Source organism: Haliotis cracherodii, unplaced genomic scaffold (genome assembly GCF_022045235.1).
Source record: "Haliotis cracherodii isolate W230 unplaced genomic scaffold, xgHalCrac1.p SCAF_8, whole genome shotgun sequence".
NCBI lineage: Eukaryota > Metazoa > Mollusca > Gastropoda > Lepetellida > Haliotidae > Haliotis > Haliotis cracherodii.
In genome coordinates this window covers 9,103,152-9,123,219 of record NW_027266341.1, presented here as the reverse complement: position 1 = coordinate 9,123,219, position 20,068 = coordinate 9,103,152, and the positions used below count along the sequence as shown (strand labels likewise).

At 39.7% G+C, this 20,068-nt stretch overlaps 1 protein-coding gene across 1 annotated transcript in view; it reads right to left on the bottom strand.

The window, feature by feature from the left end:
- LOC139449470 (glutamate receptor-like) overlaps window positions 1–19,442 on the bottom strand; it is a 113,934-nt gene extending 94,492 nt beyond the window's left edge. Inside the window, exons 1-2 of the mRNA XM_071230887.1 lie at window positions 19,170–19,442; window positions 18,556–18,708 (exon numbers count right to left, since the gene is read on the bottom strand). Coding sequence (XP_071086988.1) covers window positions 18,556–18,708; window positions 19,170–19,260 — 244 coding nt within the window. The 5' untranslated portion in view covers window positions 19,261–19,442. The remainder of the gene's footprint in view (window positions 1–18,555; window positions 18,709–19,169) is intronic.
- Between the last annotated feature and the right edge of the window lie 626 nt (window positions 19,443–20,068).

The following is a 20,068-nucleotide window of genomic DNA, read 5'->3' as shown; positions in this document are numbered from 1 at the left end:
GTTGCACCACTTCAATAATCATTTAAATTGCATTACTGTTATTAGATAGGAGAGCTATATATCCTGTTCGTTGACACGGTTAGGCTTAATAAGCCACGACATGAGCTGAAAACAAGCAAATATCTAATTAAAGAGGACTCTTATTAGAAGAGGAAGGGGCCACCGTGCATGCCCCGTCCTCTTGATGATCGGAAACTATGCGTAATACAATCACATTTATTGGATTTGGGGTATGAAGTGATATTCGCAGAAGGTGGATATGACAAAGTCCAAGGCGGATATCATGTTCAACGTTTGATCTCCAGGATATTCCGGTACCCATTTATGCTGGTTAAAAGATTTGTGAAAATCTGCAATATCATGATGTAATGACCGCATTATAATCTGAGGTGATTATAACCCACAAGGCCAGCAAGAAGTGCCATAGATGTCATGTTAAATCGATCACATTTAGCGTCAAGTATTTTACGTCTTAAAATCAGTATGAATCATCACTTGGTTACTTCAGATATACCAAGCTCAGCTTGCGATTAATATAATAAGACAGCGGTACATTAAAAAAATCATCTAAAATCAATAGTTAGTCAATTAATTCAACGCTAGTTATTACACCGCCACACGAATTAGACGGGGGCACGGGTGGCCCAGTCGTCTAAGGCGCCGCCATTCGCTGTGAAACCTATGATTGTGGGTTCGAATCCCGATTCGCCCCGATTATGTTTCTAGGTTTGTCAGCACCATATCCGTGCTCGTGGGTTTCACCGAAGTGGTAAACGTCTGAGACCTGCATCACTTCGGGCTTTCCTCCCACATTAAGCTGACACGCCGTGATATAACTGGAATACTGTTAAAAGCGGCGTTAAACCCAACTCACTCACTCACTCACGAATTAGACACCTAACTCAGTCCTTGTACCTTTGAGTGCCTCTGAACTTTTGTTTGTGACTGTGCGCATCCAGTGATCGCTCTTATTAGATAAGAATGTTCAGTATGTGAAGATGATTACGTAAACACGTGATTAAGTGTCTCGAAATGTCATATCCAATATGCTTTGCCAGCATCTTCAGACACACTGTAAATACATTGCGGAATTGAGAATCAAACAATCATTGAACATGACGGCTGTCCGGTTCCAGAAGTGGAATACTATAGACTTGTAAAGTCATGTTCGATATGTGAAGGTGATATTGGACAAGATGTCTGTCGCTAGACAATGGTAAACATGTTTGACAAACTAGAGGGCAGTGTGGCTGCATGTAAAAAATGGATTACACTTTGTAAGCATTAGTTTAGGGAGTATGAACATCAGCTTTGGGTCTAAGTAGGAGGTACGTGTGCATGAAATTATAGAGTCTTTAACGCCGATTTGAACAGTATTTCCATGATATGACATCGTTTCAAAATATAATAACATATTTGTTTGAAAGTTATAAAGTCGAAATAATATCATTTCTATTATTTCTTTGAATGTCTTTCAGTCCGTGTACGTGTGTTCTCATTCATAGATTGGAAAAATAACGCACAGGATATAGCATACGTTAATATGATGAATCCAACACAAACAGAATTGCTAATCAAATAAGTGATCCCCTTAACTTTTTCTGTACGGGCACCTGGTATATTCAAGAACCTTACAGCCGATCTTGTTCAAAACACTCTGGTGACAGTCAGCTTCACGTTCATCGACTGTAATATGCTACAGCAAAACAATGCTAATAGTTTTTGATGGCATCTCATTCCTCCTTGAAGTTTGCACATGCGTCACGTCAAAATGTGAACATTGAAAACAACATGTTCACATGTAGTTTCTAACTTTGATGGTTCCCTCATTGAAATAGTCCATAATTATGAACGGACGGATAGGTAGACTCGGAAATAAGGTATGCAACTTGACACTTGTAATATTACTTAGACAATGTTTTGAAACAGGTTATTAATTTCATCTTCTGTACTGTTTGTTATGACGTTTGAACCATACATACCATGTTTAACCAGCCAATTTCTAAATGCCAATCAAACATTTGGTTATATTATTGTCTTTTCAAGCGGTTCCATTAATGCAACAAAAGCGACAAATGAAGAAATCTGCTTAAAGCAGAGCCCATTGTACATAGTCCAGAGACCATTGTTCAGTGTCCAGAGTCCATTGTTAAAAACGATCCAAGTGACAGAACTGTCTAAAAGGCAAACAATGTAGTTATTATATCAGATAAAACTTCTTCTCAATTTGACCCTTAATATAAGATGATGTTTATTCTTGATGGGACTGCGTTACTAAACATCGCTGATTGGTTGCTATATAACATGTCATCATAGTGAGTGAGTGAGTGATTGAGTTGGGTTTAACGCCGCTTTTAACAGTATTCCAGTTATGTCAGCTTAATGTGGGAGGAAAGCCCGAAGTGATGCAGGTCTCAGACGTTTACCACTACGGTGAAACCCACGAGCAAGGGTATGGTGCTGACAAACCTAGAAACATAATGGAGGCGAATCGGGGTTCGAACCCACAATCATAGGTTTCTGGCGTGCCCAAAGGACGCAACTCTGCACAGCGAATGGCGGCGCCTTAGACGACTGGGTCACCCGTGCCACCTCCATTGTTAAAAACAATCCAAGTGACAGAACTGTCTAAAAGGCAGACAATGGAGTTATTATATCAGAGAAAACGTCTTCTCAATTTGACCCTTAATATAAGATGATGTTTATTCTTGATGGGACTGCGGATTCCTTAACATCGCTGTTTGGCTGCTATATAACATGTCATCACCGGTGAGGTGAGTCGCATAGGGTTTAACGTCGCGTTCAAGATTATTTTACTTATTTAGCCTCTGTTTGTGTATGCTTGTGCGTGTGCGTGTGCGTGTGCGTGTGCGTGTGTCTGTGTGTGCCCATGTGTCTGTGTGTGTCGACAACTTTCTTTATCCTCTCCATACCGAGCGCCACGCAGGGTAGCATGTACCATCGTGTTTTGTATTTTGGCATGAACCACCCAGGGGATAGACGCTCTGTCCACTACACCGCGGAGGTGGTTACATGTTATAACAGAGAACGCCAAACATAAGGCACCCCGAAGTGCCTTATGCCAGCAGACTCGATTTAACACTCGTGAAGTTGATAAATGAACTTCACTGATGAAACTAATCGTCATTCCATCCAGTGCAAGAAACACCAGCGTTAAATAAGGTATAATAGCTTAACCTATCGACTTACACCTAACTCAGTATGATTGGACGAAACCCAGCAACATGTGAACATTCTTGTACATCTCTTCTGTCTCGGTAAGATAGGATAGGTCTAGGTGTGATAAGCACAGCATGCTTGATTATTCTTGACTTATTGGCAAGGATATTTTTTTATGTTTGATGTTTAACGCCGTACCCATCGTTATTCCGGCGATAATCTCAACTCTATAATCGACAAACCAGGTACTGGTATTATGAGCATAAGTGCACGCATCTTTGGTTACGAAGTCCCGGGTCTGGCATCATCCGATCCATCAAGTCGCCACGTATTACACGCAAAGGTTGCTGGATACCGATTCTGATAAGGAGTGAGTGAGTGAGTGAGTATGGTTTTACGCCGATTTTAGCAATATTCCAACATTATCACGGCGGGAGACACCAGAAATAAGCTTCACACATTGTACCCATGTCGGGAATCGAACCCGGGTCTTCGGCTTGACGAGCGAACGGTTTAACCACTAGGCTACCCGACCGCCCCTTCTAAAAAGGAATCCGCAGGTGACAATAAAGAGACAGAGGGATATTGGAACTAATCTCGATAGAAAAGTTGTGAGTCACGTGGCTAGGTGTACAAGATGTCAAGGTCACATATTCTCTTTACGGAGGTGGTGTAGCTTCAATTGAAACGTATGTTTAGAACTCTGTATGAATTTCAACAACTGAACGATGGTCATAAGTTATGGTTATGGCTTACATTATTATCACGTTTATATTTCTATAGTAAAAAAAACACTGTATATGATTTGTTTGTTTGTTGTTTGATGTCGCAATTAGCAATATTGCAGCTATATGACGGCAGTCAGTGAATAATCGAGTCTGGACCAGACAATCTAGCGATTTACATCATGAGCATCGATCCACGCAATTTGGATACGATGACATGTATTAACAAAATCAGGGAGCTGGCCATTCGATCCCGTTAGTCGCCTTTTATGGCAAGCATGGGTTGCTGATGACCGATTCTACCCCGGATCTTCACGAGTCACACAAAATATGAATCTGATTTAATGTAGGTAAAGGCACTGCAAACATGTTGTCAGAATTTTACCTAGGGTCAAACACTGAAAGCTGTACGTGTATTCCGTACTTGATCCTTAATATAAAGATAGAACAAACCTATGTGGATACGAATGATCACCGATGCAATTCCCTATTTTGACTAGTACCATATCTACCCGTGTGGGGGCGGTCGGGTAGCCTAGTGGTTAAAGCGTTCGCTCGTCACGCCGAGGACCCGGGTTCGAATCCCGACATGGGTACAATGTGTGAAGCCCATTTCTGGTGTCCCCCGCCGTGATATTGCTGGAATATTGCTAAAAGCGGCGTAAAACCAAACTCACTCACTCACTCTACCCGTGTGGTTTTTTTCAGGTGAACGATTGACTAGCCCTCAGTGACGGGTGCCACCGATGGGACAGTGTACACTCACCTCGCGAACCTGTGGTATCATCACTATTCAATAGCGATTTATAAATACATATTTATGATTTGTAGTCTAAACCATATTTTTGAGCCCTGCTTTCCGTAGAGATTTCTTATTTATGAAAAGGGATTTATTCATACAAACACATGTTCATAACAAAAAGGATTTTTATTAGATATTTTCCTTTATTTAAAACGCAAGCATTATCATGCTTTCATGTTGATATGATTACGTTTCGGATTTGTGACAGGATGAGGATGCAAGAAGTATCTCAGCAACTGTCGCCAGTAGGTAATATAATGGCATTACAACGGAAGCAAGAAGACTTACAAGGTGCCACGGAGGACATGCCGGCCTTTTTCCGGAACCCAGATCACTAAATTTTCATCGATTGCGACTTAAGATTACAAATGGATGAAACTGCGATTCTCAACAATATCCCGAGGAGACAAAATACTTGGAGAGGGCTACTTCAGATATCTTAAGCGCATAGGGCGTGGGGTGAGGGAGAAGGAAATTAAACTTCAAAGAAACCGATAGTTCTACATCTTTGAAGCAACACCGACGTGCAGGAGAGACCGGATATCTAAAAAGGTCCACCAATACATGTCGAGATGCGAAACAAAGCTTTGCGTTACCACACCAAGGATTAGGCATGGAAGATGGAATGACACCTATTGGTTCAATCTTCATTCCTAATTGCAACACGTGCACCTGTGGTCTTCCGTTTTTACACTCTTTTACACTTTAAGATGCCAAGAGAGTCACGTTTTCCTGGAACGTTTTTACTGTTTGTGTTGCACAGTTTTTGTGGCGACGAATTAGTCGACAGATTTCGACCATAATGAAGTCAAACTGATGTTGTAGTTCAGCTTCGGCTTGTTTTGTTAAGAAAACAACTTAAGGGCAAATACGATTATGTTTCCAGAGAAGGTAGCTCAATGAAGTTATTTCTATCTCAAAAGTTAAACGAAGTGTTTCAGAATCATATATATAAATTATAACGCACACCAAGAAACATAATCAGGGAGAACGAACCCACAAACCAACGATAAAAAAATCTAAGCACACTCACGCCGTTTCCTCCTTAGATTGTAGGGGGCGGTCGGGTAGCCTAGTGGCTAAAGCATTCGCTCGTCACGCCGAAGACCCGGGTTCGATTCCCGACATGGGTACAATGTGTGAAGTCCATTTCTGGTGTCCCCCGCCGTGATATTGCTCGAATAATGCTAAAAGCGGCGTAAACCCATACTCACTCACTTAGGTTGTAGAAGTAAACAATGTGTGAGTTATGGATGCGTCCTATACGGTGTGAAAGTGGTATGCATTTCATGTTTCAGTCATGATAAATGCAGAAACATGACTTATTCAAAACACTGCAAACTTAAGCACCAAACACAACAATAATACACGTGTAGAATACATCACCATCGCATAAACACGTGTTCAATTTTTAGCCACCATCACACATAGGTGTATAACTTTCTTCTACCCGGCAATTTTAACTACTTTGGTAAACGTGGTTGTGATCAATAATTCAGATATAAGACCGTGTTCCAAATCGGCTACAAGTTGCAGTCAAGCCCACAATGGCACAGGTGCCAAATGTTGATCACGTATACTTGTGTAGTCAAGTCGTGACCTGTGAAATATAAGATGTTCTGCATCAGAAGACTGACGAGCTGCTAGTTATGCCCGAAGGTTGTGTTTTTTTAGCCTCATTTTTCATGGGCAGATTTCCGTGTCAGTAAACCTGACAACAGAGAACTTGGTATTCTCTGCCTCGTCAAATAGTCATGAACAATGACTCGTTGTGTTACTCTCAGCCAGATGTTTTAATTCATCCAGAGTAGAGGCGCTCCTGATAGCTGGCGAGTGGGTGGGATTGAATGCCGGTAGGGATGAACACTATTTCAAATTCATCATGTTGTATAAGCTCAATGAGAATTATAACTCAGAACAGGGAATCCTACGATGGTTGTCGGACACAACACCACACGGTGAAGTGTGCGGGCTTAGATACCAACAAGGCAACCATGAACCAAGATATGATCACTATCAATTTTCAGCGTCGTGCAACGACTGTTTGACTGTAACCTAATAGAGAAACACGTCAATATAGTATCAGGATCATCTTGAGGTTACAGAGTAAAGGAATAACATCACGGCTGGTTGGATATGCCAATTATTTTGTTAAACTAATTATATTTCATCGGCTTCTTCTTTCAAACAAAGGAATGTAATGTCTTGAAAGGGTGTCCTGACAAATGTTCAGTCTCTTACAATGTTAAAGGCACAGGAAAAGGAACTAAATGGCTACACAAATACTAACCAAAGAATCGAACAGAATAGAAAGCACCATTTGGACTAGCCATAGCAGAGTATACAACCTTGACCTTTCATTAAATAAGCCTTATATATCGTTTCTCCCTGCTGGTTAGATCAAGCTGGATACGCTAAGTGTGTGAAGAAAGACCAGATATATTTGTTTGTTTTTTTGTTGTTTAACGCCGCACTCAGCAATAGCCAAGCTATATGACGGCGGTCTGTAAATAATCGAGTCTGGACAGACATTCCAGTGATTGATATCATGAGCATCGATCCACGCAATTGGGATAAGATGACATGCATCAACAAAGTCAGCGAGCTTGACCACCCGATCCCGTCAGTCGCCTCGTACGACAAGCATACTCGCCTTTTACGGCAAGCATGGGTTGCTGAAGACCTATTCTACCCCGGAATCTTCACGGGTCAGAAAGACCAAATGACTCAGGTAGAACTGCTAACCTAATTCCAAACTATTATATCATGGTTTTCTAATAAAAGCGACAAACACAATTTCCTGAACATGAGAAATGTTTTATAGTTATTCCTTAATTAAATAGCTTGTTTTTCCAGTTGCCGATTACTGAGACTGTTTGTAAAATTTTATAATAAGGCTACGGGCAGTTTATAGGCCATTATTCAGCACTGACATTAATTTGTTAATTTCACAACTTACAGTAGCTCACCTGAATGTGAAGACTGACACCTACACCACGAACGTGCTCCTAGCAACGACAGCATGGACAACATCCGCCACAACGTTTCGGGGAACTAGAACCCAATTATTAAGGACACCATAAATCTGATATCGTAAGACCCGATGCACATGGTGCTTATTGCTTTAAGGTGAAATACTCAATCATTGCGTTTCCCAACATAGTGATGATGCCAGGGTTTCGCGACAAGGTGAGCGTATCCTGCTCCAAGAGTGGCACCCGGTCACAAACATATGTAAAGGGAAGTCAATTGTTCATCTAAACAAACACAGGAACATGATGTTCAAACGACAAATTATGAAGTTGCACCGCACGTTATGTAAGTGAGTGAGTGAGTTGGGTTTTACGTCGCTTTAAGAAGTATCTCAGCAATATCAATGCACGGGACATCAGACATGGCTTTCGCCCATTGTACATGATGAATGGTGAATTAGACTGCGACCTTACGGTTACGGAGCTAACACTGCAACCACTTGACCACCACACCGGTATAAGGGACAGTACGGGTACGAATATCGTGTTGTCCTTTACTGCTCAATGCCTAATACAACACATTATGGATTCACTCGGCTTTATTCACACCGTGACATTTAATATCACTTAACATAAAACCATTGTTGGCGTAATTCACAATTTCGAACGGCAAACAATTGGTACATATCTCCTTTAAGATACATGGCGAAAGTCACGCCAAAGTTAAAAGAAAAGAGATTGACAAAATGACATGTCACCCGCTGGAACCGCGCAGACAAATAATGAAGGAAAGGTTTATGTGTCATATATTTAGGATTCAAAGATGTAATGGTCACGAGGGATCATAACAAACATAGTGCGGTGGCAATACGACTGACAAGCACGTCAGATCAACTATCAGAGAGCGGTTGCTTCATTACGATTTTTATGCTGCCATGACATCGATAATTCCACAGGGGTGTCATATAACAGTTTGATTAATAAAGAATCTCTGTACCGACATTGTATATTCATTCCTCTGATATTGCTCTTTCAGTTTACTTTTTGCTGAATGGACATAAAGAAGCACAATTTATAACTTGTTGGATATCTGAACAGAATCATTAATTTTACTAGTAAACTATTAAAGTAATATGAAAATGTGTGCTTCATTACCTGGTAGATAATTCGCGAGGACGATGGAAAAAAATAGTTTAATAGTTCAGCAAAGTAATATGTCGAGAAATTCGTTACATTTAAGACACGTCGGTCAATAAGGATACAGACTTGTATTATGTTAATGGGTTAACGTTTATGGGTTAACGAATTAAATAAAAGCGCAATAAACATGACCATACCGATAAGCACTTTCTACAGACAGACTCGTTTGTACTGTTCTGAATTTATCAAATGCATTTGCTTATGAATCACTTTCAAAATGTGATCATGCCACCGCTGGCAACACATAGAGTTGGTCTCCGATAGACAGACCCCGTTAATCCAGAAACTACCTTTTGAGGACATTTACTGCCAGTGGCATTCTACATTTATGCGCGTGACTTTACTCTGTTTAATTAAACCGGAAATACGTAGATCCGGATGAATTGGCTGGGTACCACATCGTTCGGATTAGCGAGGTTTGACTATATGATATCCCCATGCAGCCCTTAAACAGTACCCATACCTATCACGAAAGAGCAATGTGTATTTCTTTCCGCGAACACCTGTTACAAACACATGCTCATCATTCTGTTGGAATCGTACAATCGACTGAGATTTCTTGTGGCTGTGAAAAGTGTTTTGTCGTTTTTATACACATTTATGAAAGATAACAGCAGCTTGAGTGTAAATGTTACATGAATGAATAACACAACTATGTTTGATTAGTGTTCATGTTTGAATACAACTGCATCAGTTTAATAGCTGTGCCGCATCACCATGTCACCTAAAGATGCTGATACGTTAAACACATAAAATAAAAGTACTAAACAGTCTTCAGATAGGATCTGTGTTTCAGTGTATGTTTCATGTTTAATGCAGTTTGAACGTTTACTTATATTTTTGAATGTGATGTTTCTCATGTTAACTGTGATATGCATATCCATATGCAAACATTGATAATTTGTTTTGTTTTCTCTTTGGTAAGACGTCGAAAAATAGTTCCAAAACGTCTAAATTTGAATATGCTAATAATTCGTAAGTTGAGCGAAATCCCAACCGCAAGTAAAAACCCAGACAGTTACTCTCTCGGGACCGACAAAGACTGTGCAAGTCGTTTCGTACAGTCAGAATGGAAATCCTCGCTAATCTCTGCATAACGCATTCGTATATCGACTTCCCACTCTGACTGGGGCCCAGTGGACTTAAGATTTCTCCTTGATTTGTTGGTAAGGACACCGACAGCGTGAGGGTAATTTCAAATCTTTTCGGTACATGATGCGTTAAGGACTAAGCACTAGATTGGACGTGTACTGGGCGTATTTCGTCACGTATATCCAACGTCTTGTGGGATCTGCATTCGGAGATATGTCTGTAACTTCACTCAGTTGAAGTGTTATGTTTTCAGGGTCGAGATAGGGTTTGTGAGTTAGTTATTTTGTTTGTTGTTTAACGCCGCACTCAGCAATTTTCCAGCGATATGACGGCGGTCTGTGAATAATCGAGTCTGGTCTAGACAACCCAGTGATTGAAATCATGAGCATTGCTCTCCGTAATTGGGGTACGATGTCCTACATCAAAAATTCATCGAGCCTTACAAGCCAATCTCGTTAGTCGTCTCATACGACAAGCATGAGTTGGTGAAGACCACGACCGCCTCCGTGGTCTAGTAGTAGAGAGTCGGGGGTTCGATCCCCGGCCGTGTCATACCAAAAGACGATACTTGCTGTTACCTTGCCTCGGCATTAAGAGGCAAAAACTAAGACTGCATTGTTGGCTCGGAGTCAGTATACTGTGTCTGAGTGGGGCATGATATCTCAGTGGGCGAGCACTGTAAAATCGGCATAAGTACAGACTAGTACAAGCAGCCACACACACGCACACTCACACACACTTATATACAAAATGTGATATATTTGATAAATATTCGACAACCAATCTTTGGTTTTGAAGGAAGATATCTGTAAGCAAGTTATTGGAAAAAAAGAGAATACCTAATTGCAGAGACGACCATAAATGTAGCATTGGAAACACGATAGCTATAAGGTGGTCTTAAACGAGAACTATTATTGCGGGTTGTTTCCGGAGAATGAGCCATATATTCTAGGTAAAGAGTGTCATTTAGAATAAATGCAATTATAGCTGTAAACAAGTCGTTAAATTGTCATTATTCTTTTCGGGAAAGATACATTAGTCTGTTACCTTGATGCTAATATCTATTCTTTTCTTGTGATCGATATAAGATTATATCAAATTAGTAACCGTGTTATTTAAGGCGATCTTATAACAATTGTCGGTTGGCTGAAACGATATGATGACGTGAAAAAATAAAAGGGTTATTCCGATTCTATATTGACCCGCGTTGAATTTCCACTTTCCTATGATTAGTTAACAAGATCGTCAGGAAGAATAAACAAAGAAACATTACGGTATTTGTTCCCGCTGCCGACCCTCTATCAGAAGTTGGGATACGTAGAGTGATGCAACACGGCTAACAAATAATTGAAATGTGTATCGAATTCCATTTATGGTTTCAATATTTACACAGCAGTGTCGTGCGATATAATTCATCTAATGTCGATGTCATTTTACCTTATTTTTTAAAGATATATTTTGCTATAATACATATTAATAAGATAGAATTTTACGTGTCCAACAAAGCATGTCACGTGATGAGTATCGTCCAATGCTTCATGTGATGGCTTTGCATATGTTTAAATCCTAGCATTAACACACGGCAATAATGGTCTTAATCTCTAAAAAAACCCATACTCTTTACAACAAAGACAATAATGCTGTATTTATCATAACCCCTTGGGCCATCTGTCTCTTATAACTGTGGCTGCAACAGTTGCAACAGTTTAAGAAGGATCGATAGTTCTTGGTACCATCAACATTAATCTATACTAGTAGTTTGTGTGTTATTCGACGTGAGTTTCACAATGTGCGTTATCATACATGTGCATGTGCACAGACCGATGTTTTACCAACATGCTAAGAAATACACGCCGATGCATCATCAGGTTACCGTTTTCAATCCAATACCGTGTCGATGAACCCTTTGTGCGGACTCATTGAAACCTTTGTCCGAACTCCATAAAACCATTGTCCGAACTCCATAAAACCATTGTCCGGATTCCCAAAAACCTTTGTCAGGGCTCCATAAAACCTTTGTTAGGGCTCCATAAAACCTTTGTCTAGACATCGTGATTCCGGAAACCCTATCTTTCGGACTAATTCCTTTTGAAGTCTATGTAGAATTAATTGGACATTTCTGGAAAAGAACATACCAGCATCGTGGATCTACGGAATGTCTGTCTCGAGTGAATTAATTTTGAAAGTTCCTACCCTAGGCGAGGAGCTGTCCCCATTAGTTCACGAGGGACAGATAATCTATATTCCGGAGTTGAGAGTCAGTTATCATTTATATATGCTACCTTAAGATTTTTTCTGTGAAAGTATAGAAAACAAAATATTTCCTGCTCAAACATAGAGACATTTCAGCTATTCTATTGTTAGATCGATGTCACATAAAAACGCCATGATGTCATGAACAATGGATGACGTCACCTTCAATTCTTAGCCTCTGGGCCTCTTCTCAAACAAGATCTGTTTAATTTGGTAATTTGAGTAAAACCTGTGAATTTTATTCATGAAAATATCAATTGGCAATACCAGAGAATACCCAGTCTAGATTATCTGCCGAAACAGATTAAAATGGAAGTTAGATACGTTTATATGAATCAGAACTAGACTTATTTCAACACATGTATATTTTGTACTTATAATGACATTCGATGACTAAGTATTGCGAAAAAGACAGCTTTTGAGGTTTTCAGGAAGCGTGTTTGGAACATGAGCAAGTCTTGGAAAGGTGGGTGAATGTGTGAGTGAGTGAGTTTTGCTTAACGCCGCTTTGAAAAGTATTCCAGTTAATATCACGGAGTGTCAGCTTCATGTGTGTCAGCGCAAACCCGAGGTGATGCAGGTCTAGCAATCTCAGACGTTAACCACTACGGCGAAACCCGCAGTCACGGGTATGGTGCTAACAAACCTGCGAACATAAACGGGGCGATACGGGATTTGAACCCACGATCATAGATTTCTGGCGTGCCTTAGACATTGCACAGGACACTGCGGCCCCCTTAGACGACTGGATCTGCCATGTCTCTCCAGAGAGTTAGACATAACAACATATGGAAAACAATAGATTTCTGGCGTGCTTTAGACATTGCACAGGACACTGCGGCCCCCTTAGACGACTGGATCTGCCATGTCTCTCCAGAGAGGTAGACATAACAACATATGGAAAACAATAGATTTCTGGCGTGCCTTAGACATTGCACAGGACACTGCTGCCCCCTTAGACGACTGGATCTGCCATGTCTTTCCAGAGAAGTAGACATAACAACATATGGAAAACAATTCATTGTGGGTCATGTTCTTCCTCATAGTAACGTAACATTTTCCCTTTACGTAGAAAACATCTCCCTATTGTGATATGTAGACGTTCTTGTGAAATTAAACATGCTTGAAGTTAACACTATATGAGTGTAAGAAAAAACAACTCTTGAACGTATCTGGTCATTTTCATAACATTACTATAAAAACTTTTTTTTTAATTTGACATTTCCAGTGGGCCAAAAGGGCATTTCTCTTATCTCGCCCTTTCCTTACCCGGACGATTCCACACGGGGCGGAGTCGTCCGGTTTAACGAGGTTTCTCATAAAACAATAATGGCCGGGTCTCTTGAGAATTCTAAAACTTGCGAACCTGACATATACATGTCTTTAAAGAGCAAAACATATCTGGAATATAAAGGCAAACAAATTAATGAAAACCATTGTAGTGGCAACAGACACATATTAACAATGGTGAACATAACCCTTATGCATGAATGTGTGTTTATAGTTTTTGAAATGTTTATGTATTTTGAAAGAGTTTTCAATATTCTTTGAAGAATCTTAAAATACACTACAGTGATTAAGTTTCAACGTAGCTCGTAATATGATATCAATCGTTTTTAGGTGCAAATTTCTGTGATGTTTTCCAGAAAGAGAGTTCTGATCAGACATTCGTTTAACGAGAGTTTTCAATTAGGTTGCGGAGAAATCAATGTTTCTTAGAGTAAAAGGGTACAACATATTTGGAGCAAGATATACTAAAAACATTCAAGCTTCAAAACAGAAACACTTATTTAAATGTTTGATTACATTTGTTTGACGTTTAGTAAAAGTAAACAAATATATCACTTGTAGGATTTTATTTTGTTATACACATAGGCACATGCACATAATAATGCACCAGTAAAAACAAAAGACAAAAAATATGATTCTAATATATATCCTGTTGGCTGGTTATAATCCTCGATTTCGCAATGTATCATATCTCCAATCTGTCATAAATGCCCTGAACCTATTCGTAGTCCAGATTTTTTTCTGTCTGGTTCGACTGACACGACGCTAAAGTAGAGGTGCTGTCAAATTACACTGATTTTTCACGATTGAAATGATCGGCAATATCACTAGGACTCGACCCGTCTTGGTGTCTCTAATACAAATGGGAACGCATTTTAGCATTAGAACCACTGTCTGCTGTCTTCACTTTCATGAAGTTTATATTGTCAACACTGAAAGGCCACAAGCACATAGCGCATGCAGTACAAATTTTTATGTGGAGAGTCTGTACACACAGATTACCTTCTCGTTGACATGGTATGATAAGTATACGTTGATACGTTACGAATAATATTGTATTGACTGGTTTCATCATGGAAAATAATTATCATTCTACATTTGGATGAACAAAATAATACCGTTTTAGGTATATTGTTAGGAAATTCTTTATATTTAGAACATAGGAATAACAAGTAATTTTCATCCGCCACTGAATCAAAACAACATTGAGCACATAGTCTCTTATTATATCATTGTGCCTCCTTAATTCAATTATTTATTTATGTAAACTACATCTAAACAGTGAAGTGATGTTCCTAGTCCTCTCCGTATCACATCCATTAAATAGCTTTCAGTAGAGAGTAATAATTAGTATTACTTATAGTAGCAACATTTACTACATCAATCAACTATTGAGCGAGTGAGTATGGTTTAACGTCACTTTTAGCGACATTCCAGGAGTACCACGGCGGGGGACGCCAGAAATGGGCTTCACAAATTGTAACCATGTGGGGAATCGAACCCAGGCCTTTGTCGTGACGAGCGAACGCTTTAACCACTTGGTTACCCAACAGCCCCCATTCAACAATAGAATTTTATTGTTGCATGTACATATCAATAATAGTTGACATTAAAATACTTCTTCATTGATTGTTCACATGCTAAGCTCAGTTGTTTAGATCAATGAGTGTAATACAACAACAACATATTGTAACATGTTCGTGGCAATACTCATTGAAACAATTTTACAAACAAAGTAATTTTAAACAGTTTCGACTGAACGGTTCGAGGTTTCGTTCGTACGACGCCCCGACTTTAAATGTAGATATATGTTGAACTCGCATACAGGGGAGGCACTACTCGGTTGGTTGTTGATTTCAAGGTCATGGGAGAGAGTTTTTCTTCATTATCACTAGAAGTGATGGAGATGGCTCGGGGGTATTTATCTTTATAATGTATTGACGACCCACAACACTGGATAGCGAAGGATGGTTTATTAGTGTTAGTTGCTGCACGCCACAAGGGAGTTGGTTTCTCTCACCCAGCCCCACTATGAAAACCCACAAACAGGACCGTGTTAAAATCAGTATCACATTTGCATCGTATATGTTGACATACCAGGCCTGGATGGCTGTCATGTGTTACATGGTTGAAGGGTCGTCAACGTCACCCGACGGCGTGGACTGGGGTTCACGCTAAAAAAACACTGGTGTATCTGACCTTGACTTGCTGACTACAGTGTCACAATACATTAACTAACTCATGAATAATACACATGTATGCTAGAGGTAAGGCTATCTTATTGTCAAAAGTTGTCCAAATAAAAATTAAGTATTATAAATTATATTTAACACAGTTGTAACATTGAAATGCATGTGGCATACCAATAATATTCTTAATTTCCCTTAATTGGAAATATATATGTACTCTGGTTTTAACAACGGGACTGTTATGATGGAAAAGGTGAAATAAAACCTGACGATGGTGTTTGCGGTGCATCGAGGTAAGCATCAGAGAGCACAAAAGGTTCTACATTGAGCTATATAATACTTTCACATATTCCAATCATACTTGAATTATCGAAGATGCCAGTGTAACACTTGAAAACTTCAGTATTAAAGTTCGTAAGGTCAACGTCGCTGGGGACACAAAACATTTCCTTGTAAATAACTTCTCCCGGAAACGAGAAGATATCCGGGCAATCCCTTGAGGTATTAGAAGACATTAAGGAATCGACCGACGAGTAACATACCAAGTTTCATCTAGTTATATTCCCAATCATTTGGCATTTCCAAGAAGCCACATGTTCCAGTTTAGAGCTTGTGTGAAAAAAAAGAAGAAAAACAACTTCATAATCTGTGTATATGTGTTTTCGAATGTCTGACGACCTTCTGGCAGAGCCGTGTATCGTGTTCGGAAGTGAAGCTCTCACATACACTGATGTGTCATAGGGCATTCGTTGATTTTATAGCATATTCGCTGCACTAGGGAGAATATGCAGTAATTGACCATGTCAGTAATTTCTGTAACATGTCAGATGCTATTAGAGAGACTGCGCGAATCATCAAAGGAATATGTAGGGGTTACTTAAACGGTTAGTATCATGTATTACACAATAACAGTACATGTACATCTTGGTGCAGATGAACCTTCAGTGAACTCCCGTTTGTGCAAACTCCGTTATTACAACAAAACATACCTGCCATTACAATTTGGAACGTCTATATATAATGTTTACTTCATGAAAAAATTCTGTTTTCTCATGTTTCATTAATCGAGACATCCGTAAATCCGCACGATCTCACTCGGTATGATATCGTTCGGATTATGGAGGTTTCATTGTACTTGAAACTGTGACATATAGATTATCCGTCTTGGTGATCATATGATCCATTGCTTGTGCTTTGGTACATAAGGATTATTAGCCGAGTGTGTTTTCGTCTCGTAAGTATCATATTTTACGAATATAAAAATGTCTTTATGCGAGGCCTTGGCGTAAGGGTAATCATATATTTATCATAGAAAGTAATTCATAAAATAATCGAAGTTTAAGACATAATTTCATTCACAAATTAACTTGTAGGAACCGCGTAGGGATATAGTACCTAGTTTGTAGCAGCCATGTTTGTTTTCAGAATCACTTACACATCCGGAAACAACTATCTATTAAGCGGAACATGGGACAATATATTTAGCAAGCAGGCACCACATCGATGTACAGAGATCAGTGAAAGTAGTTCCTGATGGGTGACCTCAGTCTTGCATATTCATCGGATTGTGATCCAGAGTTTTGCAGACTTGTTCTGGACATCGATAACACTATCCATTATATAATAAAACATATTTAGAAAATGTTATTCATTCTCAAACCTCATGTGATCATGATGTAATGATGGATACACAATTGAGGGAATTTGCTTCCATTATTCACGTCATCATATCCTAGCATGATCAGTTATAATTGAAAACAGGCAGTAGTCGGCTGCATAGAAAATACTCAAGTGACCTCAAAGCCTATTGAATAATGAAACTCTTAAGTGACAGCATAAAAGAGTCCCAAGCAGCATCAGTGCCTTGAGACTCATCTATGATCAAATGATCATATGGAGTGCTTTGTACTGGTAGGTCGTAAAATCAGGCCTAATGCTTAATATACTGTTACTTCATTACGTAGATCCCCATACATTTCAAGAGCAATAAACTAAAGTGACTTTTTCTCTATGGTGTTTTCAAAACTCTCTTTTCATTGCTCCAGCAGGGATCGATATAGATATGGCAATCACGTGACGTTGCCTATGTACGAGAGGTGGGTTATGGTGATTAAAGTATCTAGGCTTTGGGAATATGTAGCTGCAGATTCATGCATAAAGAATGAATGAAGCAGAGTGATGTTCAAACGTGACCTTTTCTATGTGATTAGTCAAATAGCAATTGAACAGAAAACCGTTCAAGCAACGTTCTGTTGCACGCTGTCCTTAATCATAGACAGATAAGCTTCATGGTGGCTCCAGACAAGGGCACACACTGTGTAATGTCATGACAAAAAATTAAACACAACACGCTTGTAATGAGTGAGTGACTGATGAGTGAGTGAGTGAGTATGGTTTTCTATCGCCTTTGTATAATTCAAGCCATCCAAGAATACCAAGAATAGGCTTCACACGTTGTACCCTAGTTGATAATCCAACCCAGGCCATCGACTTGATGAGCCACCGTTTATACCACTGGGCTAACGCATCCCATATTAAGGTGATACATCCATTGAACATGAGTGATAAAGAAAGAGGGTTAATATATGGAGAAGTGCTTTTGCATAATAATGCAGCCAGTGTGATCCTAGAGTCACTGGAACAGAAATATTTGATACATTAAAATGTCTAATAACATAAAATGAACCCCGTTAATCCGGACATTGTTAATACAGACCCCTCCCCCCTTACTGCTGATTGCTGATGGTAGTGTATACGGATATACGTACGAAAGGACATTGTATTTCGGTTGATTATGTTTCGAACAGTTAGTCCGGATGAACGGCGTTACATGATAAAAGTCAACTACGTACTTCTTGAAGCCACTTTAAAGTTGTCGTGTATGTCGACCTCGTCATAAACACTAGAAAATTTAATCCCCTCCTTCACTCTTTGACTGTGGCTAGATATAGCGTACTGGTAACCAGTCCTTGCGAACACGTCAGTATATTCATCAAATATGGCGCCTGAAAGAGACACAGACGAGTGCTTATAAACGGTTAATCTTCGAAGTGAAAGTTGTATAACTACGATTTGAATGCTTCCTTTGCCTCAAGAGTATCAATTTCAATGGGCTTTCAAAGAAGTTAAGACTGTAATGAAAGCAACTGTTCCTTGGGACCTATGGAGGAGGTATGAGCGGAACTGAATTACTCTTCAAGAGGCTCGTTAGACTCCAGCAACAAAATGACTGTGCCCACTATTGGGAATCGAAGCACACAAAAATCGAACGACGACGGAAGACTTTCAGGCTAATTATAAACGACTGTTTAAAACTGTCAAATATACCATTAAAGAAAAAGGATTCACGTTAACTTTTAACCGTGAAAAGTATACTAGAGAATTCAGCTCAGATATTCTCTTGCAGGGATTATTTTAAGGAAACGTGACTTCAGGGCTATTAAATGAATAGAAAAATGGTACTTACCTATAGGGATTTGTCCCTTAAAACCAGCAGTCTTTGAAATATATCCAAGTACAAAAACAACTTTCCACACAAGTATCCGGTACGCGTGCATCCTGATCTAAACGCACAAGCACATGTCAACTTGAGACTATCGATGCAATAGTATCTCTCACTGTTGCCCGTATCCCCGATGAAGACCCGCACCCACGTGGCTAACCGATTAACTGTGTCCTTCACCCTCCAACTGATCAGCCCCTTTTCCAAAAGAACATTCTGCTATTGGTTCACATCTTTTATGCGTTGACCCAAATGCAAGCCCAAACAAGTGAACACGATATTGTGCAAAAGTCGACGCAGAGAAGAGGACCGATGCGGCGACGTCTATGCTAGGAGCAAGAGTGGGAATGTTCAGCGTGTATTACCGATGGAGTGAAGTGCAGGCTTATAGACTGGAGAATCGGTAACACCGCGCCACAATCAATGCGCGTGTTACAGTCGTAGATTGCCAAGTGTTGGGGACGAGACGGAGGAAATATAGGTTTCTTTCTGAAGTTATCCTTCCATACGGCCGTCCTTCTACTTACTGTGTCATTGATTAGGAACCTTTCACCGTCTCAAGCCAAACTGTTTTCCTTTTCTGAAATCTGAAGACTGGATTCTTGATTGCTCGGTATAAATGGTGATTAGGCGCGTTAGACTGCTCGTTTAGTGGCGTGTGTTTGCTTAGGTGGTCGGTGTCAACCACTGATAGTTAACACAATTACTGAAATGCCACTGGCAATGTAAAGGTATGTTTCTTAACACAGTCAGCGTGTGGCATTATACTTTGAGAAAATGAAGTCAATAGTCATTAAATAGCGTGCGATGTTAAGAATTCTGCCCTATTTATCATATCATATTTGGCTTTCATCTTGAATATA